At 39.7% G+C, this 23,714-nt stretch overlaps 1 protein-coding gene across 1 annotated transcript in view; it reads left to right on the top strand.

The window, feature by feature from the left end:
• The window catches only part of LOC127959408 (voltage-dependent T-type calcium channel subunit alpha-1I-like), a 110,615-nt gene that overhangs the window by 60,027 nt on the left and 26,874 nt on the right, over positions 1-23,714 (top strand). The window contains exons 4-17 of the mRNA XM_052558582.1: positions 1,245-1,404; positions 7,669-8,011; positions 8,175-8,267; positions 11,265-11,568; positions 11,661-11,893; positions 12,148-12,299; positions 12,917-13,102; positions 13,185-13,302; positions 13,885-14,040; positions 15,253-15,343; positions 15,912-16,048; positions 17,384-17,791; positions 18,887-18,987; positions 23,191-23,314. Coding sequence (XP_052414542.1) covers positions 1,245-1,404; positions 7,669-8,011; positions 8,175-8,267; positions 11,265-11,568; positions 11,661-11,893; positions 12,148-12,299; positions 12,917-13,102; positions 13,185-13,302; positions 13,885-14,040; positions 15,253-15,343; positions 15,912-16,048; positions 17,384-17,791; positions 18,887-18,987; positions 23,191-23,314 — 2,606 coding nt within the window. The remainder of the gene's footprint in view (positions 1-1,244; positions 1,405-7,668; positions 8,012-8,174; positions 8,268-11,264; positions 11,569-11,660; positions 11,894-12,147; positions 12,300-12,916; positions 13,103-13,184; positions 13,303-13,884; positions 14,041-15,252; positions 15,344-15,911; positions 16,049-17,383; positions 17,792-18,886; positions 18,988-23,190; positions 23,315-23,714) is intronic.

Here is a 23,714-nt window from a genome sequence, read left to right as displayed (position 1 = left end):
ATGGAGGGACAACCATTGCTGCTGTCAATGCTGTTCTCACAACAGCTACATACCTTTGTCTTGCTAAATTAGTGTATTTATAGGTTATAGATGTGAACTAATTATTCAAAGTATTTTGTATGTTTTATAAGAAATGAAATAAGTATGTATTTTACTGAATTCCAGTATTGTCAGCAAACTGCATGCATAGCATGGAGAATGTTTATATGATTGTCAACCAATGTGATGTGATGTAACCTAACAGACAACTTTTTATAATAAAAAAAAACTTTCTTTCTTTTTTTTTAAACCAATGAGAATGTTGCTTAAAGGAGTTTTTATCAGGTTTATCTTTCTCCTGGGAACAAATTAGTTTCAAAAAGTTTTTTTTTTTTTTTCATCTGACTCTGTTAATCATTCACAACACATTTAAAACACATTTTCAGCTCAGCTGATGAGTATCGATTGTGTTGAAGCTTTAAACACACTACGGAGTTATTTAGAACCATTATGATCCTACACAAATGGATCAACTAATTTATAAAGACAAACTAAGATTCACACACTTAGATATCTGCATGATTATTACACCCCTTGCCTAGGGGTAGTAGGAAAAACTCTTAACAAGGCATAATAATAAGGGACACCCCTTTGCTCCATGTTCTTAAGGTTGAAAATCAAAGAACGTGAACGATAGATTTTACACTACACTTGAAAGTAACAAATGTAATCATCGGCCGGAGAAGGGATCAGAACCAAAGTTTCTTCAGGCGGCTGGAGTGAGTGTGAGTGTGTCAGATGTGACTCGCTCATTATTTAGACACTTTTTACTTCACCTGCGCTCTGGAAACACACCATTTGACGACTAGACCTTTAAATTACAGCGAAACATCTGAGTGAACGTGAAGCAGTTAGCGAGGAGATCAATGGAGGAACGTCAGTCAGAAACGCCTTCAGACATTCTTTACATCTTTCACATGTCAAGAAGTTCTGCTCATGGAAAGTTTGTCCCCAAACGCAGCTCATCTGCTCTATGTTTGCATGTGAAGTTGTAACTCAAGGAGCGAAGTTGAAGAATTTATAGCTTATTGTAGTTTTTGTCGTGGAAATGAAGCTGAAATAGAGGCACATTCCTCTCTGATCCAGCACTGATAGCTTGCTTTGGTCGGATGGTCAGCCTGATTGCCTTGTGAAGGACAGATGTGTGTGTTTTGTGTTTACTGCGCTGTGTATCTGAGTGTTATTTCATGTTCTGTGTGTGTCAGGCATGAGGATCCTGGTGAATCTGCTGCTGGACACACTGCCGATGTTGGGGAACGTGCTGTTGCTCTGCTTCTTCGTCTTCTTCATCTTCGGCATCATCGGTGTGCAGCTCTGGGCTGGACTTCTGCGAAACCGCTGCTATCCTCCGGAGAACTTCACCCTGTGAGTCCCGGCTCGTCATCATCCTGATTTAGTCTTATTTATGTGTCAGATTTCCTTTTTAGTTTTTTCATATTTAGTCAACCTGTCCTGTCCTGTCCTTTTTTGTTTGTGTATCTGTGTGTAGTCAGGTTTTAGTTGACAAAAAATCTTGGACTTTAAGTCTATTAAACCACATTTTAGTCAGGCTGCATGGTTAAACTGATAATCACAATTATTGTACATAATTACATTGGTGGCTCAATTTCTTAGAACACCTGACAGATCTGAAAATATTGACCTTTTTTGGCCTCCAAACCCTGATTTCATTAATAATGTTCATGAAACATGCAGACGGTTGCTCTAAGCACAACAAATGTCAGATGAGGCATTCTGTCTTTATCCACTTTTAACATTGAATTTATTATATTTTGTCATGAGAAGGTGTGATGGCAGATTCAGTTGCTGTATACAGTGCAAACGGCCGTGTGAATGAACACTGAATAACACTATTATAGGAGCAGAATATCAATAAACTCCAGCTTGCATGTCTGTTAATGCGTTCAGATCATCAGCCCTTTACAGAGAAACCTTGGATCATTTTTTATTTTGTAAGCTGAATTTTGTGTTGTCTATTTTAATCAGTGATATTACATGTGGATATAGTCACAGTTAGAGTTTAATGGTATCAGTGTCATCTCGTCTCATCAACAAATATTTTCCATCATAATTTTCAATAACAAAGCACAGTAGTACTTTCTTCCTGGTTTCTGAAGGATCGTGAGTTTGTGCTGTCTATGATATTCTCTGATCTCCAGCGGTGAACTGCCGTCTCTGAAAGGCTCTTCGGGGGCTTGAATCTCAGTGCTGATGCTCACGCTGATCTTTCTGGTCTTCAGAAGTGTAAACTCAGAGCGTTTATTGAGCCTCAAGAAGGTTGAATACATTGGTGAAGCTGTCATGATGTTCCCTCATTAGAGCACACAGCAGATCCCTCACTAGAGTGCACAAAGTGTCCAGCGTTAAAGAGCTGCTTCAGAGGAACTGATCATTATTAATGATTGAGGAACAATAGCAGAGTCTGTCATCTGTTTCTGTCTCAAGAATAAATGATTTGGAAGCAATTGCTCATTGACAGTGGGTTAAAAATAAATGCATAATAGAGTTTCACGGCTTGTAAGAAATACGTTTGGCTGGTGAATCCTCTTGATTCACTCATGCAATTAAATAAAATTCATTTTGAAATCTTTTCTGACTTTTAATTTGGTATTATAATGTACAATGCAACAGATTATAAAAAAAAGTATGATATTTTTTATTAATATTGAGGCCAACACTATTTTCACAAAAATGAAACACATGCACAAATAAATCTTTCACAATAAGATCCATAACATTAATTTAGAAAATGTATAAGCCTGTCTGTTTTCTAAATGCATGCTATTGATTTTATTGTGATTCATGTGCGCATATATGAATTTGAACTTTATTGTCGTTCAGCTGTGATCTGATAAATGCAACTATTAGGCATGAAGATTATAAGACATTATAAACATCAACATCATGATTTTCTGTAAAGCTGCTTTCAAACGGTGTGTGGTGAGAAAAACAACATGCAAATAAATTTGACTTGACTTTAATGATTCTAAAAATTGTAAAATATGCTTTCATATATCTTTCTGTTGATTCTGGGGTGAAATGTGAGATTCCCGCTCTCTCTCCGTGGTTCCTCTAATGTTCCTCTGTGTGATGAGTGATGGTGCGCAGCAGGGGCTGCTGGGAGAATTATGGCTCTGACCTTGTTATGTCACGCATGTGGTGGCTGTGATAATGGACGGTGTGTGTTTCGGCGCTCAGGAAAGCAGCAGTATCCAGAATAAACACTTCAGTGTTACTGTGAGGTCAGCTGCACCTGTAGTTCACGACACACATCTGACACGCAGGACCTGATGAAGACTGATGAAGACATCTGCTGGATGAGAAGAACATCAATCTAGGATGAACAGCTCCTTTGCAGAGCTTCAAAGTCAGCATAACATGGAAATTCACCCATTTGTTTTCTGAATGCATGTTAGAGATCTTATAGTGTAGGATTCATCTTTCATTGTGTGTTGACACTTCACAACATGGATCCATTTATTCACATCAGCTACATTTTTTCATATTAGTACTCTACCAATGCAGAAGAAAAGATCAGTCGATACTGGCATCTCAATGCAACTTTAAAGGAATAGTTGAACCCAAAAAGCATTGCAACAGTGTCTCATCAATGGATGCTCTGCAGTGAATGGGTGCCGTCAGAATGAGAGTCCAAACAGCTGATAAAAACATCACAATAATCCACAGCACTCCAGTACATCAGTTAACATCTGGAGAAGACGAAAGCATTGTGTCTGTAAAAAATCTTCAGTTTTGGGTGAAAAATTCCTTTAATTCAGCTCTTCAGCTCTATTGTGAGGCTTGTTTGAGACGTCTTTGGCAAGAACTTCCTACATCTCAGTAGTGTTGTGTTCCCATGTTCCCTCCAGTCTCCTGTAGATCTCTAATCTCCTGTCTTACTTCTGCTCTATTTTTACACATCTCTGTCCCATCGCTCTTTAGCAGAGCCCAGCTTTAACCCTTGTGCATTGTTCAAATTCACTACGCTTTCGTTATGTTCGAACATAAAAACATCCGCTCAAATAAACTGCTGTAAAAATGTATCAGATTCATATTTTTTTTCAATTGTTTTTGCATAAATCTGTTAATCAACATCAGTCCTTATCAAAACTACCAATTTTTTTTTTGATCCAATATTTTAACTCTTTAATTGCCAAGTTGTGTCTGGATTTTTTTTTTTTTTTTTTTTACATTTTTATAACAGTCTTGGGCATGTCAAAGATTAGTAACAAAATTGGCTTTGATGCATTGTTAGTTTTTGTGAAGCATTAGATTGCATTTTTTCTCCCTAATTTATTGTTGGTGGCTGTTTTTGCCCCATTGACTTCCATTATAACAACATTTTTTGATTGCAAAGCCATGACACCATATAATCATGCATTCTTGATTGTTTGTGGTTTTTCCTTTTGGGAAGAGTTAATTTTTTTTATTTTTACAGTTGATCACTAGGTGGGACCATTAACCCTTTAGATAGGCCTGTGCAAAAAAGGCTTAGTTTCTGGCTTATATATGAAGTTATATGGAGTATAACAGCAAAGTATAGTGTGTGTGTGTGTGTGTGTGTGTGTGAGAGAGAGAGAAAGAGAGAGACCTTTGCGCACTTACCTTAATGTATTTGAGAAAATCAAAATGTACTGTACACCTCAGCTCTAAGAACTACATGGAGTAAACAAAAGTGTATTTATGCACCTGCTGCCTTTTGATAGTGGTGATAAGTATAGAAAACAAAAGCAAAGTACGTGGATTTAAACACTTGTATGCCATCATGCTGGTCATTTAATGGTGAGAAGAGCAGCAAGCAACAAGAGAAAGGGCTTGACTTGTACCAAAGTTTTAGAAATGATTATGTAGCGTGACTCCTCCAGCGAGCTGCAGCTTATTTGAAGTTGGTATTGCATTTTGGTTCATAATACATTATGTTCATAAATTTGATGCAAAGATTTTTTTTTTTTACAAGATTTTAAGGTTTTAATAATGTCTGACTGTCCTCAGCGACGCTGAATCTTCAAAACCAGCTGCATTCCAGCAAACAGAACCTGAACCCCGACGGCGCTGAGGAGAACATCACTGATAAATACAATACTGTTCAAAAGTTGGGGTTTTGCATTTATTTGATCAAAAACACACTAAAAAGTGAAATGTTATTACATTATAAAATAACAGTTTTCTGTGTGAATCTGTGTTAAAGTGTAATGTATTTCTGTGATGCTCCGCTGTATTTTCAGCATCATTCCTCCAGTCTTCAGTGTCACATGATCTTCAGAAATCATGAACATATGATGATTTACTGCTCAAGAAACATTTAAATTAAATTAAATTAAATTAAATTTATGCATTTAGCAGACACTTTTATCCAAAGCAACTTACAGTGCATTCAGGCTATCAATTTTTGCATATCATTTAATAAGCATAAACATAAACATTTTTCAATAAACATTTCTGATTATTATCAATGTTGAACACATTTGTGCTGCACAATATTTCTGTGGAAACTGTGATGCATTTTATTTTTCAGGATTCACAGATGAATAAAAAAATAGAATAGAATATTTGAAATAGAAATCTTCTGTAACATTATAAAGGTTTTTACTACCACTTTTAATCAATTTTCTTTGATGAATAAAAGTATATATACACGTGTTTACTGGCAGATTGATTTGAGTGGATTTAATGTTCATTTAAACCTGGAAGTGATTGAAGATTCAGGATTTTGACAGTAAAAACAAAGAAACCTTATGATGTAAATTAAAATCTGATTCATTTTTTCTCTGTAGGTCAGCAGTAAATAGCTGATGTTAATTTTGAAGCTCTTTTTATTAATTTACATTTATTCACTTAGCAGATGCTTTTATCCAAAGTGATTCTCAGATGAAACTGAAACTGTTATTCTGATTATGTTTTATTTAGTTCATTCAGTATTAAATGAAGAAATAATGCAAAATAGCTTTTGTAACATTAGAAATGTCTTTACTGTCACTTTTGGTCAATTTAATGTGTCCTTGCTGAATACAAATACAAATTATCCCAAAGTATTGCATGGTATGTGAATGTCAGAAGTGCATTAATAGATGAATCAACAGCCAGCTTTTCTTTGATAATGTTTGTCCTCTGTAATCTTCTGAAATATCATTTAACTTGCTCACTGTGTTTGATCTGTGCGTTCGCTCTGATGTGCTCTTTAGTTTAATAAAAGCATCTGAATGTCCCCTTTATGATCACAGAGACGAGAACCAACAAACCTTTGACCCTCTGAGTTCTGTTAAACCATCTGTGTGTGATTCTGCGCTTCTGGATGTTGGTCTTTATATGTCAGAGATATAGCCTAATCAGTGTAAACACATATGTGATGAATGTTGTGGCTCTGTTCCAAAACCTAGTGAGCAGCCTATGTAGGGAGCAGCTTCGTTCTCTTAAATCAAATGCTGTTCTGGAAATTAATGCAGTTTGGCCATGGACAAATCAATCCCAAAATGCACTGCAGTTAGCTTGCAATAAGTTTTTATTTTACTTTACACAAAATTTGTGTGTGCTGTGTATTTATATGCTTTTTATTTTGTTAAATTAGCAGCATGGAGTTGCTCCCTAGGTAGAGTTTTCACAAATCACATATTTTTTAAAGGTCAATTTCAGTTGAAATGCTGCAAAAATAGTTTTCTTCTTCTGTGTTTTTATCTTGTTTTATATATATATATATATAAAAAGCTTACAAAATCTGCCAATGGGGTCAGGAAAATTATGACAATATTGAGAGAGTTTTTTAATTTATTTTTATTTTAAGCATAAACTGACTTTATTTTGATATTTATTTATTTTTAGAAAGAATGTGTAATATATTATGCTTTTTAATTGATCCCCTTATTAAACCATTAAACATTGTTTTAAAATATTTATAAAACATTGAAATAATCAACATTAAAAAGGTTAAAAAAAATCTACTATATTTTATTTTTTATAAATTCTGATAATATAAAAAACTATTTCTTTTCTGGAATGTCATTTTAAAAATGTTGCACAAAAAATGCAAAATGCCTCACATCTCTTTCAAAATGAAGCAATGCATCCAAATATCACAAATGCATCTCAAAAGGAACATTTTGTGTCTTGCATAGATAATTGTGTGTTGTGTTTTGCAAAAAGTGTTTTATGAAATTGAGAACTGAGTCAAAGGCTGAGAATAAGTGAATGGTTTTGTCGATTTGGTGTGTGCTTCTGCTGTTTGACTGTCAGCTTTCAGAAACTGTGTGACAAGGAAAGATTTAGTTTTTAAACTGTTGAAAAAAAAAAACATTTTACATTTTAAACATTAACTACAATTAACACATTCTGAGAATATTTTTCTAAGAATGTTTTGATCAACTTTATGAGAACATATATTAAATATGCATAATGTTGTAAGAATGTGCAATAAACATTACTCACATTACTCTAAAAATATTTTGTCATAACATTTGTGTAACTTTGAAAAAAGGTTATGAATATATTGCGTGTTGGCAGGGTCTTGATTAACAAATGCTTAGATATCTGTACTGAAAGACAGCAATAGTCAGAAAGTCATCGTTTGCAGTGTATGTAGGCAGTAAAGCATCTGATTAGGTTTTGGACACAAATCTATTTCCCTTTTTCTCTCAGCTCAACAGGTGTGGCACTCCCTGCTCCGTACTACTCTCTCGATGAGAAGGACGAGAGGCCCTTCATCTGCTCTCTGCCGCAGGATAACGGCATCATGTCGTGCGGTGACGTGCCGGCGCGGCGTGTGGCGGGACATCAGTGCTGTCTGGACGTGGATGATCTCCTGCACCATCAGGCTCTGGGCCTCGTGACCGAGCCCTTTCTCAACGCCAGCGCCGTCGTCCCCGGGCTCTGTGTCAACTGGAACCAATACTACACACGCTGCCACACCGGACACAGAAACCCACACAAAGGAGCCATCAACTTTGACAACATCGGATACGCCTGGATCGTTATATTTCAGGTATCTGCTGGAGACTCATTAACACCGTAGAACTTGTGCAAACAGGCATCCAGCTGATTGAGATTCTTTGTGTTTATTTGTATTTGTGTTTATTGGAAGCAAAGCAGATAACTGTTTGAAGTGTATTATTATTATTTTCTTCTGCAAATGATGGTGTGTTTAGGTTATTACTCTGGAGGGCTGGGTGGAAATCATGTATTATGTCATGGATGCTCACTCATTCTACAACTTCATCTACTTTATTCTGCTGATTATAGTAAGTACACAAACTCACACAGATGCATGAGTGTGTTCCAAAAGAGCAATATAGAGTGTTGTATCTGACCTTATGAAAATTATTTTTTATATTGTTATTGGTGCTTCAATCCTATTTGATAATCTTTTACTTGTTTATGGATGAACTTATCCTCAGTAGATGCATGTAGTCCCATGAAACTTAGCATGTAGTATTCATTCAGCTTAATGTAGGCATCCCATAATAATCCGCAGATGGCTCTACCTGTTCTAAGTGCAGTGAGACAGGTGTTTGTGTTTGCTGCGAAATGAATGAGATGAGTGACACTCATTTGCAGTGAGTGTTTGTAATGAGTGTTAAGAGTGAATGAGTGAGTGTTTGCAGTGAGATGAGTGAGTGTTAGGAGTGAGTGTTTGCAGTGAGATTAGTGAGTGTTTGCAGTGAGTAAGTGTTTGGAGTGTATGTTTGCAGTGAGTGTTTGCAGTGAGTGAGTGTTTGGAGTGAGGGTTAGGGTTAGGTTTGTTTTTGCAATGAGGTCAGTGAGTATGAGTGTTTGCAGAGAGATGAGTTCATGAGCTGAGTGTTTTTAGTGAGTGAATGTGTGTTTGCAGTGAGTAAGTGTTTGGAGTGTGTGTTTGCAGTGAGTAAGTGTTTGGAGTGAGTGTTTGCAGTGAGTGAGTGTTTGGAGTGAGTGTTTGCAGTGAGATGAGTGTGTGTTTGCAGTGAGATGATTGAGTGTTTGCAGTGAGTGAGTGTGTGTTGGCAGTGAGATGAGTGTTTGCAGTGAGTGAGTGTTTGGAGTGACTGTTTGCTGAGATGAGTGAGTGTTTCATGAACTCAAACACACACTCACTCACTATAAACACTCAGCTCATGAACTCATCTCTCTGCAAACACTCATACTCACTGACCTCATTGCAAAAACAAAGTGTTTGGAGTGAGTGTTTGCAGTGAGTGAGTGTTTGGAGTGAGTGTTTGCAGTGAGATGAGTGAGTGTTTGCAGTGAGTGAGCGTTTGGAGTGAGTGTTTGCTGAGATGAGTGAGTGTTTGCAGTGAGATGAGTGTGTGTTTGCAGTGAGTGAGTGTTTGCAGTGAGATGAGTGAGTGTTTGCAGTGAGTGAGTGTTTGGAGTGAGTGTTTGCTGAGATGAGTGAGTGTTTGCAGTGAGTGAGTGTGTGTTGGCAGTGAGATGAGTGAGTGTTTGCAGTGAGATGAGTGAGTGTTTGCAGTGAGTGAGTGTTTGCAGTGAGTGTTTGCTGAGATGAGTGAGTGTTTGCAGTGAGATGAGTGAGTGTTTGCAGTGAGTGAGTGTTTGCAGTGAGTGTTTGCTGAGATGAGTGAGTGTTTGCAGTGAGATGAGTGTGTGTTTGCAGTGAGTGAGTGTTTGCAGTGAGATGAGTGAGTGTTTGCAGTGAGTGAGTGTTTGGAGTGAGTGTTTGCTGAGATGAGTGAGTGTTTGCAGTGAGTGAGTGTGTGTTGGCAGTGAGATGAGAGTGTTTGCAGTGAGTGAGTGTGTGTTGGCAGTGAGATGAGTGAGTGTTTGCAGTGAGTGAGTGTTTGGAGTGTATGTTTGCAGTGAGTGTTTGCAGTGAGTGAGTGTTTGGAGTGAGGGTTAGGGTTAGGTTTGTTTTTGCTATGAGGTCAGTGAGTATGAGTGCAGAGAGATGAGTTCATGAGCTGAGTGTTTATAGTGAGTGAGTGTGTGTTTGCAGTGAGTAAGTGTTTGGAGTGAGTGTTTGCTGAGATGAGTGAGTGTTTGCAGTGAGATGAGTGTGTGTTTGCAGTGAGATGAGTGTTTGGAGTGAGATGAGTGAGTGTTTGCAGTGAGATGAGTGTGTGTTTGCAGTGAGTGAGTGTTTGCTGAGATGAGTGAGTGTTTGCAGTGAGTGAGTGTGTGTTGGCAGTGAGATGAGTGAGTGTTTGCAGTGAGTGAGTGTTTGCAGTGAGATGAATGTTTACAGTGAGTGAGTGTGTGTTTGCAGTGAGATGAGTGAGTGTTTGCAGTGAGATGAGTGTGTGTTTGCAGTGAGTGAGTGTTTGCTGAGATGAGTGAGTGTTTGCAGTGAGATGAGTGTGTGTTTGCAGTGAGTGAGTGTTTGCTGAGATGAGTGAGTGTTTGCTGAGATGAGTGAGTGTGTGTTGGCAGTGAGATGAGTGAGTGTTTGCCGTGAGTGAGTGTTTGCAGTGAGATGAATGTTTACAGTGAGAGAGTGTGTGTTTGCAGTGAGATGAGTGAGTGTTGGCAGTGAGATGAGTGTGTGTTTGCAGTGAGTGAGTGTTTGCTGAGATGAGTGAGTGTTTGCAGTGAGTGAGTGTGTGTTGGCAGTGAGATGAGTGAGTGTTTGCAGTGAGATGAGTGAGTGTTTGCAGTGAGATGAGTGTGTGTTTGCAGTGAGTGAGTGTTTGCTGAGATGAGTGAGTGTTTGCAGTGAGATGAGTGTGTGTTTGCAGTGATTGAGTGTTTGCTGAGATGAGTGAGTGTTTGCAGTGAGTGAATGTGTGTTGGCAGTGAGATGAGTGAGTGTTTGCAGTGAGTGAGTGTTTGCAGTGAGGTGAATGTTTACAGTGAGTGAGTGTGTGTTTGCAGTGAGATGAGTGAGTGTTTGCAGTCACTGAGTGTGTGTTGGCAGTGAGATGAATGTTTACAGTGAGTGAGTGTGTGTTGGCAGTGAGATGAGTGAGTGTTTGCAGTGAGTGAGTGTCTGCAGTGAGATGAGTGAGTGTTTGCAGTGAGATGAGTGTGTGTTTGCAGTGAAATGTGTTTGCAGGGGGAAGATTGTGTTTTTGCAATGAGGTCAGTGAGTATGAGTGTTTGCAGAGAGTTCATGAGCTGAGTGCTTATATTGAGATGAGATGCGTGTGTTTGGAGTGAGATGTGTTTGTGAAATTAAAAGCTGAAAACTTTAGCTTGTTGAGTGAAAATTGAAAAGTTTGCTTGCAGCAGACAGTTTTTTGTATTTGCAGGTATTTGCAGTGAGGTTTGTGCTTCTCTCTCTGAATATTTGCGTAACTCCACAGATCGGCTCGTTCTTCATGATAAACCTGTGTTTGGTCGTCATAGCGACTCAGTTTTCAGAGACCAAACAGCGCGAACATCAGCTGATGGAGGAGCAGCGAGCTGCCCGTCTGTCCTCCAGCACACTGGACTCGCTGGTCGGACCCAGTGACTGCTATGAAGAAATCTTCCAGCTCGTCTGCCACATCCTCCGCAAGGTGCGCCGGCGCACTGCTGCCTTCTGCAGGATGCTCTGCTACAAACCTCCGGAGCAGGAGCATGAGAAAACAAACATCAATGGAAGAGAGAAGAGCCTCCAACAACAAGGTCAGGAGGGGAGCGGAGGAGATGGACGAGTGAATGAATGAATGAATGAATGAATGCATCTAGCGCTGAGCTCTTCTCTCACTGCACTACAGATGGCACTGCACCTTCCACCTCAGCAGCCAATCAGGAGACAGAAGAGGAGGCAGCCATGAGGAAAGACAGGAACAAGAGGGAGGAGGGGGCGTGTCAGAGGCGGAGCCATGAGCTTTGGATGGAGATGAGGGTCAAACTGCGGGGCATCGTGGAGAGTAAATACTTCAACAGAGGAATCATGGTGGCCATCCTCATTAACACCATCAGCATGGGCATAGAGCACCATGAGCAGGTCAAACACACACACACACACACACACATGCAGTGTTTTTTTTTCTATAGATGTAATGATATTAGTTAAAGCCCAACCTATTAACCTGCTGATATTAAGTGATTTGGCTGTCCATGTGTTCTTTCAGTGATTCTTGAATGAGCTGAAGAACATGAGGATAAATTGATGAGAATCTCTGTGTCTCATCATTGTTTCTCTTCATTATTTCAGTTAATGTTGTGTTTCATGTTCTCATTCTGTGTGTGTGTGTTCAGCCGGAGGAGCTCACTAATGTTCTGGAGATCTGTAACATCGTCTTCACCAGTATGTTTGCTCTGGAGATGATTCTCAAGCTCACAGCATTCGGCTTCTTTAATTACCTGCGCAATCCGTACAACATCTTTGATGGGATCATCGTGATCATCAGGTAATTACCAGTGAAACACCTAATGCTTTTCTGTTACATTTGAAGTAATTTTTTTATTTTATTTTTATTTAAAATAGCCGTTTTCTATGTGATTATGTTTAAATGTAATTGATTTCTGTGATCAAAGCTGAATTTTCATTCCTCCAGTCTTCAGTGTCACATGATCTTCAGAAATCATTCTAATATGCTGATTTGCTGCTCAAAAAACATTTCTGATTATTATCAGTGTTGAACAAAGTTGTGCTGCTCAATATTTTTGTGATAACCATGATGCATCCTATTTTTCAGGATTCACAGATTAATAATAAATAAAAAAACAGCTTTTATTTGAAATAAATTCTTTATACTCATCTTCACTGTCACTTCTGAACAATTTGATGCATCTTTGATAAATGAAAGTGCAAATCTTACTTCAGCTCGACTCACTTTCTTAGTTTGTATATTAACAAGCAAACACAAGTATTACACTCACCTGTAGTTTTGAAAATGCAGCTTTAACAAGATCTGTGTGATAGAATATTTTCACTGAACTTAAACAAAACAATCTGACTGCTTGAATACCGGATGACTGCACATAAGAATAGAAGTGAGTTCAGTAATGTCCGTCCCAATCGCAGTGTGTGTGAGATCGTGGGTCAGTCTGACGGCGGTCTCTCGGTGCTCCGCACCTTCCGCTTGCTGCGGGTCCTGAAGCTGGTTCGGTTCATGCCGGCTCTACGCAGACAGCTGGTGGTTCTGATGAAGACCATGGACAATGTGGCCACATTCTGCATGCTGCTGATGCTCTTCATCTTCATCTTCAGGTGTGTGTGTGTCAGTTTTGGATTTATGGTACCACGCTACTGGAGTATATTTTTAATCACACGTCTCTCTCTGTGTGTGAAGTATTTTGGGAATGCATATATTTGGCTGCAAGTTCAGTCTGAAGACGGACACCGGAGACACAGTCCCGGACAGAAAGAACTTTGACTCTCTAATGTGGGCGATCGTCACTGTGTTTCAGGTAAAGAGAGAGAGGCGCCCCACCTCCCCCGACACACACTTACATTTAGTCATTTAGCTGAAGCTTTTATCCAGAATGACTTATAATTTATGACAATAGAAGCAATCCAAACCAATAAGGGATTAGCATAATAAGCAAGTGCTATGACAAGTCTCGAGTGCAAGTGTTAGAAGGTCAAGTCAACTAATTGACAAAAATAGTATCAGGATAGAGAGTGCCAGAGTTAGAAGGTCAATGTGTTTTTAATCAATCCTTGAATATGGCTAAGGAGTTGAGTTGGGCAGGTCGTTCCACCAGGAGGGAACAGTTCATGTAAAAGTCTGTGAAAGGGATTTTGTGCCTCTTTGAGGTGAACAATAATGTGCCGTTCACTTGCAGATTTGATAGTGTGATGTACGTTCTCTTCAGTCCGTTATAGATTAATCTTGCAGCTGGATTAATTGTAGAGGTTTGACAGAATTGGCTGGAAGTCCTACCAAGAGAGCATTCTGGACAGAACAAGAGCTTGAACAATGAGTTTTAAAGCACTTACACACAAATCTCTCCTCACAAGTGTGTGTGTGTATGTGTGTGTGTGTGCAGATCCTGACTCAGGAGGACTGGAACGTGGTGCTGTATAACGGCATGGCCTCCACGTCTCCTCTGGTGGCGCTGTACTTCGTGGCTCTGATGGCGTTTGGGAACTACGTGCTGTTCAACCTGCTGGTGGCCATTCTGGTGGAGGGATTTCAGGCTGAAGTGAGTCCTCTCAACCGCTTCAGAGCTTCGTTGATTAGACCGTCTGATCCAGGTTGATCCCTGGAGCTGCACATTGATTCTAAACAATGAATCAGAACAGTTGAAATTTATTACTTCAGTTGTAATACCTTTTGATAATAATAAATCCTGATTTGTAGACTGAGGCAAAGTAGTTCTTCAGTTTTATTGGTTGATGTTAGTTAATGCATATCAATTAGCAATATATTTTGTATGTCATTTATTGATCCTTCTTAATATTAGTCAATGTTGGTTCAGGTTAATTCATAGGGTATTAAGTAATGTTAACAGATACAGATATGACTTAAAAATATTGGTAAATGTAGAAATTTACATAATTTAAGAATAATAAATTATTCATTTGTTGTTGAATTTGTTATTTGTTAGTTCAAATAAATGTAGTTAACTAATGTAAAAAATGAAAGCTTATTGTTAAAGATTAGTTGAATTTGATTAGTTTTAAAATTTTTGAGGTAAAATTTTATTTATTTTTGTTCTACGTCTTTTTTTATCATAATCTTTTTGTTTATATATATGGTATATTGGGATGTTTGTGTTATGTTGGGCACATTTTAGTTTGGGGACCAATTCTCACTTTTAACTAACTATTAACTATCATTTTTGCCTGAAAAAACCCTCCCAATTTGCTGCTTATTAACAGTAAAGGTCTTTGCACACTGGGTCCAAAGTTTTCGTGTACATTTATTTTTAAAATATTTTTATATGTTTTCGTATTCATCATCCTTTCCTTTTCAAAAAACTTGCTATGGATCCTAAAAAGCAGAAAACCAAACCTGTTCAGAATTTTGTATTATTTACAAAATTTTCGGAGGCAGTGTGCAGTTGTGATCAATGTGATTGTATTTCATTTTTTAACGTGTGAAAATGTTTTGGTGTTTAAGGTATCTAAAATATGATCATGCAGAATAAGGAATTAATATATGCTTTACTAGTACTAATAAACGAATAATTGTGAAAGATATAATGTAATTATTTCTGATTGTAATCCATGCTGTTCAGGGAGGTTTGTGCAGCTCATCACACTCATCTGCACCAGACTCTCTATTTCTGTGAATCTGTAATCTATAAATGTTAATTTGTGCTGAAAATCACTGTGGCTTTGTGAAATCACTTAGCCAGCTGTTGTTTGAGTGCTGTCCTGTTCTTCATGCTGATGTGAGCCGTGTGTTTCAGGGGGATGCCAACCGCTCGCACTCTGATGATGATGATGAGGGAACTTCCTGTAATGGAAGTGAACAGCACAAAAACTCACTTACCTCCTCTGGTATGAACCTTGCTCATTCACACTCATAATATAACCCGTCCACTATGGTCAGCTCAATTTCATGTTTCATGTGTTATAAATGGATACAAGTTGGTGGTAAACAGATGTGCACTCAGATTAAGATCATTGATAAACACTGTATTTTGGACTGAACTGTGTTGCTTCCATCAATGTGTTTGACTTGTCTTATTATTAACGCGATGTTGATTTATACACATATTCTGCACACTGATTCTTGGAAATGATCTAAACCCAATCTGATTGAGAAAAAATACTGTGTCCTGTAAACATCACACATGAATCTACTCCACCAGTGTTGTTGCTCTTGATTGAGATGTTAGACAGACTTGAGCTGGTACAATCTGAGCATCTTTTATTGTTTAATCCTGTGGGATTGTTTGACACTTTTGATGGACTGTTAGTCCTCCAGTTTCTGACTCTCTGTGGCTGAAAACTCAACAGGGACTCATGAAGGAGACATTAGAGCCGTCTCCGGAGAGCTTCAGGCGTGTGTTGATGTCCAGAGATCTGCTCTTGGCTTTGGATGACTGCTGTTTCTTTCCTCCAGATCCCAAGCTGTCATCTTTAACTCCTAATGGGCATCTGGATCTGGCGCCGCTGGAGGAGGAGAAGACCAGGACCGAGTTCTCAGAGGAACACCACCAGAGCAAAGCCATCTGCCTGGGCAGGAGATCCTCGTCTCTGGTCAGTCCATGAAGGATTCAGTGACATCACGTCATGTGTGTGTGTGTGTGTGTGTGTGTAATGAGTCAAGGAAACATTAGTGCAGATTAATGTTTAGAATTAGAAAATCCCTCAAGCAAAACTGGTCCGTGTGTGTGTGTGTGTGTGTGTGTTTGTGTTTGCGAGAGACCAAAATTCTGTTGATGATGTGCGACGGACGCTCAGCCAAGGCTTTTGGGGTTTCCATAGCAACCCCTCTTTTAATTGAAGCAGCCGTGTGTGTCGGGAGAGACGAGCGTGAGCCGCTTGGGTTAAATATAGTGTGTTGGGCTGTTGTTGTTGAAGTCACATGCCGTTGGGAGATTGTGGTGGGAAAGAGTCTCTGGGAACATGGGAAAACTCGGTAAAATCCTCTGAATGTTCAGACAGAAACATTTGCACACTGCATACAGAATGAACTGTTTCTTGCTGCATAAATCACTAATCATAATGATGTCGAGTCACTGTGGCACTTTACTGACGGTCAGATGTGAACGCTGAGGTTTTGTGAGCATCATGTCATAGGCGCTGGAGAACACAAGTTTCTATGGCAACTGTTTTTGCCGCCCGGTCATGCTGCTAAAAATGAGCGAATGCATTGAGATCAGAAACACCATGACTGCAATTACCACACAAACGCGCGACTGCGTGAAGTTAATTAATCCACACCGCTTAAATGCTCGTTAGGAGTCAGGGGATGGATTCACATAACATTCACAAATAAAATACTTCCTAGCTAGAATTTACTTCTTCTTTTCGTTCTTAAGAAAAAAGTTACAAGTATTTTCTGTTCCAAAATATACTTCTTAAGAATGCTCTTATACTGTATTTTCCATTAATATTTTTGAAAAGCCATTTTAAAATTACTTCTTAAGTCAGGATAGCCTTTTTTATTGAAAACATCGTAGCTCTAGGGATGATTTTTATTTTATTTTTAAAAAATTATTTTTTTTTTTTTTTCAACTTGACACAAATTTGCTCGATGGGGTTAAGTTCCAGATTTTGAGGGGTCACCCCATAATTTTTTATTCCGACAATAGTTTGTTTTATGGGTTTTGTAATGGAAAATTAAACAAAAAACAACTAAAACCTTTTAAACCTCTTTTACTGTAAATACAAAATAATCTGAAAAAGCATTTCCAGAAAACGCCAAAGAGTTTTCTTCTACAGAAAAAAAAATAGATCTTCTTGAGAATTTTACATGAATTGCACTTACAGACTTTTTGGAATTTATCTTAAGAAATTTCTTAACTTATAAATTAAATTAATTTTTAAATCTGGCTCCAGGAGTGAACAAGTTTCCTTCTTTTTCTGTAGCTCCACAGCCGCAGTTCCCATTACCACCACTGGGGGCGTCCTCCCTCTCAGCCGTCCTGGAGCCGGAGGTGTAGCTGGAACAGCGCGGGTCACTCCGTCCATGGCCTGAGGGCCGGAGGGGTCATTGGGGGGAGCTTACGGGTCCGCAGCATTCACTCAAACTCTGCAGAACACGAGTCCCTCCTGCTCCACCCGCCCTTCCTGTCACGCCGACACCGCCGCGCTCTCTCACTCGAGCTGCCCGAGCTCCTGCAGCGCCCCCCGCTGGTCCGGAAGAAGAGCGTGTCTGCAGAGCACCAGGACTGTAATGGGAAGGGCCCGGGCCCTCAGGGGACGCTGCTTGGAGAGGTTTATCCACAGCTCAACGCACACAAAGACAAGAACAACCTGGTGGAAGATACGGAATATGTGAGTGCAGAACAACATCCTGTTCAAAATAGCTATAAGTGTTTCTTATAAATGAGGTTTGTTGTCAAGGATTGATGTTTACAATGAGGAAGTGTCGCCCTTCACTACTGATAAATACATCCATGGATAGATAGGTAGATGGATGATAGACAGATGAATGGGCAGAGATGGATGAATGGATGTTGGGTAGATAAGTGGATAGACAGGAGGATAGGCAGATAGATGGATAGATAAATGTATAGATGGATAGACAGGTGGATAGATAAGCAGGTTGGTGCATAGATAGACATATAAATGGATAGATAGGCAGATAGATGGATATACAGATGTATAGGTGGGTAGATGTATAGATAGACATATAGACAGGTAAGTAGATAGGCAGACATAAAGATGGCTAGACAGGTGGATAAATAGGCCAATACACGGATAGATGGCTGTATAGATGGTTAGTGAGGTGGACAGACAGAAGTGCTGTATCTTTCAGCGGTCAGTAAGTCTTCAGTTCTCTCAGCGCTGCTGTTAAACCCATTATGCTAATTTCAGATGATTTTCTCTGAGAAACCGCACATGAAAAGTGGAATGAAGTTACACATTCTCTCTGAGCCTGACGATCTCTCACAGTTTTAAAGGTCCTTTCGGAAGCTCTTCCTCTCAGTGAAGTGATTTAAAATCGCTATTGTGAATCAGTCTGAGCGTATCATTAGAGCGTTTCTCTGCTGAGCGGCACATCGTCACGTCTGACAGACGACTGAGAAGAATCTCGGCTCTTTTAGCGTTTAATAAACGTCTCGGAAGTGAAATACGGCAGCAGTAGATTCACAGACACTGTGTGTTAGTGAGTGGAGGATAAACGACATGGAGAGACTCATTATGAGCAATGAGAGTAAACACAATAGCCAAACTCCGCTGGGTCACAGCAGCTGTCTGCTCACATCACTGTGGATGTCATCCTCATATTTTACTCCGTTTATTGGAAAGGTTTCCCAGGGAAAATGAAACTGGTATTCAAAATTAATTGGAAAGAGTTGCCTTTATCTCAGATAACCAGTGGTGTGCACGTGTGTGTGTGTGTGTGTGTGTGTGTGTGTGTCCCAGAGCCTCTGCTTCCGTATCCAGAAGATGATGGAGGTTTATCGTCCGGACTGGTGTGAGAAGAGAGAGGACTGGTCCATTTACTTATTCTCCCCTCAGAACAAGTATGTACTTACACTCGTATTCTGTTCAAATCTGTGTTCGGTCAGTTTGATTGAGTGGATGATGTTTTTCAGAGGTGTAAGTATTTGTGTAGTATTACTTCATTGCTACAATTAATTAAGAATAAATTGTTCTGTTAAAATACTTTTACTCAGTTACAATGAAAAATAATCAGTTGCAACAAATTGCAATTTCATGTAGACAAAATTACAAAGTACTGTACTTATATACTTATGTACTTATTTTCACTAATTCCATTGCCCCCAGAATATATTGTCTTCCTTGTCTGTGTTTTTAATTTTAATTTTAGTTTTTTCCTTGTCTGTGTTTTTTTATAATGAGAAACACTGTCAGGATGGTCAAAGTCCTTTATTATATAATCCTTTAGTCTCTGGAGTTGGTATTTAAGCTTTATTTATAATCGGACACTTGCACAGTGGCTCAGTGGTTAGGAAACACTGTTCTGGTCTTTGAGAAGATGCATTATGAAGGTAATACAGCAGCAAAACTCGATAACTTGTTGATCTGAATATGAGAACTTGTCATATTAACATTCGTATTTGTAAGTTGAAATATATACTCACAGCTCTGATGTGAAAAGCTGAATCTTTCAATCTACACACACACAGACAATGATCAAAACACCCGTGTTTTGTTGTAGATTAAAGTTGTAGATTAATGGTTACAAATGTGTAGAATGACATTCACACAAAGACAATGACATGCTAATTCACTTTACTTGCTGCACAATGTCAAGTTCAAATCCTAGCGCTCTGACCTTTGCTGCTCCTTTTGCAGTATTCCTGTTGTAAAACTCACCTGTGCACTCGTATATGCAGATGTGAGAGAGCAGAGCCGGGGCGGGGCTTTGGACCGAATTAACACATTTATTGTTGTTTAATAAATGTATGTATTTAGCTCTATTCTAGTTGTTCAGAACGCTATTGCTGGTCATATCTGCTTATATTTTAGGTTTTGCTTTTTACTTTACATTTCGACATTATCAAACACTTGATTTTTATAATTTTTTTTATTTTTTATGTTTTTTTTTTTTTTTTTTAATATTGCATTTAAAAATGTTTATTACTGACAAGCAAATTAGGAATTTAACCCAATGAAGAAGTTTAAATAATTTTTACAAACATGAAAATATTAAAAATAACAGTCACGTAGCAACTCTGGTACAGCGATATGCAGTGAAAAATACATATTAAATATTTTGCATTATTTGTCTACCAGATAATACGTGAATGTCAAAATGAATGCAGTGTCTTAAAATACTGTAAAAGCTAAGGATATTCAGTGCAGATAGTTTGCAGTGTTTTACAAATAAGTGATACATATGCATAAAACAAATTTATTTCTTGGCAAGTCGCGATGGCTGGCTTGTTCATTGGTCGAGCATCGACCAATAAATGTGTTAATTCGGTCCAAAGCCCCGCCCCGGCTCTGCTCTCTCACATCTGCATATACAAGTGCACAGGTGAGTTTTACAACAGGAATACTGCAAAAGGAGCAGCAAAGGTCAGAGCGCTAGGATTTGAACTTGACATTGTGCAGCGAAACTGAAGTAAAGTGAATAAGAAGATATGTCCTAAACATTAGCATGTCATTGTCTTTGTGTGAATGTCATTCTACACATTTGTGTCTATTAATCTACAACTTCCAATTCAAAACACGGGTGTTTTGATCATTGTCTGTGTGTGCAAATTGAAAGATTCAGCTTTTTACATCAGAGCTGTGAGTGTAAATTTAAATGTACAAATACGAAAGTTAATATGACAAGTTCTCATATTCAGATTTTCAGCCTCTCGAGTTTAGCTACTGATTTACCTCCATACACAATAGTGTCCTGAGTGTTTAACATAGAGAACACTAAAACCCGGAAAGAGTTAATAAGCTTGGAAAACTGTTATCCAAAATAAATGTTTCAAGTACAGTTTTGATCTGGTGTGAAAGGCAGTGACTCTGCTGTGTATCGTGTCTGAACGGCCTTCAGAACGCTCTGTATATCATCGACAGCATCACACTGGCTCTCGTCTTAACGCCTCAGACTCCTGCTGCTCTACTGAGCTCTGAAGCATCTGGTTCGGTTGAGTCTGGTCTATACTGACCCGTCAGGATGGGTTTTCCTCCTGTGGTCTGTCAAATGTTCTTCATGAGAATCAGAGTTTAAATGAGACTCACAGATCTGATCTGAGTCCTGCTGATAGCGGGGAGAGTCCATCAGAGACGCTGCTCGTTGAGACAGAAAACACATGTGAAGTTACTCAGAGAATGCAGAAGGGCAGAAATGTGACCGCTGAGAGTCTCAGGCCTGTTTCACAACACGTGATCATCTCAGCACTCATATGAGCAGATTACATGGTGCTGATGAAGCAGATGCCTTGGGTGACGGACTAGTGTCAGGATATCAGGGGTCAGCAGCCAGCTTGGACAAACAATTAGTGATCGCTGCACATCACAAGGGCTTGGGGAAACATGGGGGTCACACTGGATATCTGCTTAAAAAAAAAAATAATAATTAATGTGAAAAAATAAATAAATAATTAAATGTGGAAAAAAAAAAAAACTCCATGATTTCAAAATGTTTTGAACAAATGTTTTTTTTTTTTTTTTTTTTTAATGTTAGTACTAAATCAGATTAACAATTTTATATTTAAAAATGATATACATCTATATGTGTCTATAAATGCATTTTAATTATACTATACGCATATGAATATTTATCTATAAAAATTACATATGTATATACAAATACAACTTATGAATGTGCAATGTGGCAAAAAGATGGGATTTATGATCTAATATTCTGAGATTTTTTTGTCCAGGACTTTTCAAGAGTTTTTTTTTTTTTTTTTTCAAGAAAAAAAAAATGTGTATATATATATATATATATATATATTCTTTTTTTTTTCTTCTTGCATATTTATTGTAACGATAAAAACTTCCTATACATCGGGAAGAAGGAGGCGGGAACCGGCGCACAATCAAAACATAATTTTAATATTTAAAATAAATACAAAACGGCGCACCAGCCCCTCACGGCCGACTGGTGCGCACAAATAAAAAGCAAACACATAAAATAATATCCCAGGCCTGGTCCTCTCTCGTCCTTCACGGTCGTCACTCCAGTTTTATATCCTTCCATCTCCAACGTGGGACTCGATACCGGCGGTGGGGCGCAGGTGTAGCTCATCTCCAATCACTACACCTGGCCTCACTCCTCGTTCCCACGCCTCTCGGCCTCGCCCCACTCGCCACATACCCCCATCGCCCCTCGCAGGCCGGGGGGTACTCCCGAGACTGCGCTCTACTCCCCCCCCCCTTCCCTCCGGGGGGGACCGCTCACGGGGACCTGCGGGAACCTGGGGGTAGGACAGACGAGGCGAGAGAAAAGGAGATGGAAGGAGGAGCGACAGGGACGAGAGAGGGGAGAGAGAAAAAAAAAAAAAAAATCCGGTTCCCAGACGCACTGCTGCTCGGCCCTCCACCGGCTGGGTGATCTCCTCCGCGGTGCCCGGCGGTGGCACTGGACGGCCCTCGGCGGACGGCACGACACTCCTCCGCCGCCCGGTGGACGGCGACGGCTCCTCCGATTTTGGGCAGCGGCAGGAGTCCCCCGTTCCCTGCCCCTCCGGATTCCGTCACGGAGGCGGCAGGCTCCGGCCCCCTGGCGAACGGCGCCGACTCCTCCGCTCCCTCACGGACGGCAGCCGCCCCTCCATATCGTGGGCGGTCGGTAGCGAGCTCGCCCGTCCCCGGCAACTCGCTCCAGCCCACCGCCTCGAGCGTGGCCCTCACGGCCGACTGGTGCGCACAAATAAAAAGCAAACACATAAAATAATATCCCAGGCCTGGTCCTCTCTCGTCCTTCACGGTCGTCACTCCAGTTTTATATCCTTCCATCTCCTACGTGGGACTCGATACTGGCGGTGGGGCACAGGTGCAGCTCATCTCCAATCACTACACCTGGCCTCACTCCTCGTTCCCACGCCTCTCGGCCCCGCCCCACTCGCCACATTTATGTTTGCAGATGGTGGCACTATTATTTCAACAATTTAATTATAGTATTAGTTTTTGATTTGTGGTATAAGTTACAGTTTCATCAGTTAGTCTTTATATCTCAACATTATCAAAACTGAAGTAGACTAGAAACACAAAAAGTAAGAGTGGTTGAGTGAAGATTGACTGTCTCTCTGCAGGTTTCGTCTGCTGTGTCAGACGATCATCGCTCATAAGCTCTTTGACTATGTGGTTCTGGCTTTCATCTTCCTCAACTGCATCACAGTGGCTCTGGAGAGACCCAGAATCCATCAGGGCAGTCTGGTACGGTTCCTCACTCTTTCACACACTCGTCTGGCAGGAGTGACACAGTGATTTGCAGCTCCGCAGGGATGCTGTCACGTCAGCGCTTCAGCATCACACGGGAAACTCCAGCTTTAATTCCACCTGAACGTTCTGCGCAGATCTGAGTGTCAGACAAGATCTCGATGGTGTAGCATCACATCCTACAATCAGACAGAACTCACACAAAATCTTGTTTTATGCAATGTTTTATCATAATGTATTGAACAAACTGAATAGAACATGTTTATTACTCATTGAAAACTGCCATGCACCCTAGAACACTCCACCATGTACCAACAATACCAAACACCTTAGAAATAACTTATCAGCACACTAGCTCCCACCTGATGGTCCTTTAGCGTCTCAGTGGTGTTGATTG

Source organism: Carassius gibelio, chromosome B6 (genome assembly GCF_023724105.1).
Source record: "Carassius gibelio isolate Cgi1373 ecotype wild population from Czech Republic chromosome B6, carGib1.2-hapl.c, whole genome shotgun sequence".
In the NCBI taxonomy this organism is placed as follows: Eukaryota; Metazoa; Chordata; class Actinopteri; order Cypriniformes; family Cyprinidae; genus Carassius; species Carassius gibelio.
The sequence above is the reverse complement of the archived record's forward strand: the minus strand, read 5'-3'. Positions and strand labels throughout refer to the sequence as shown.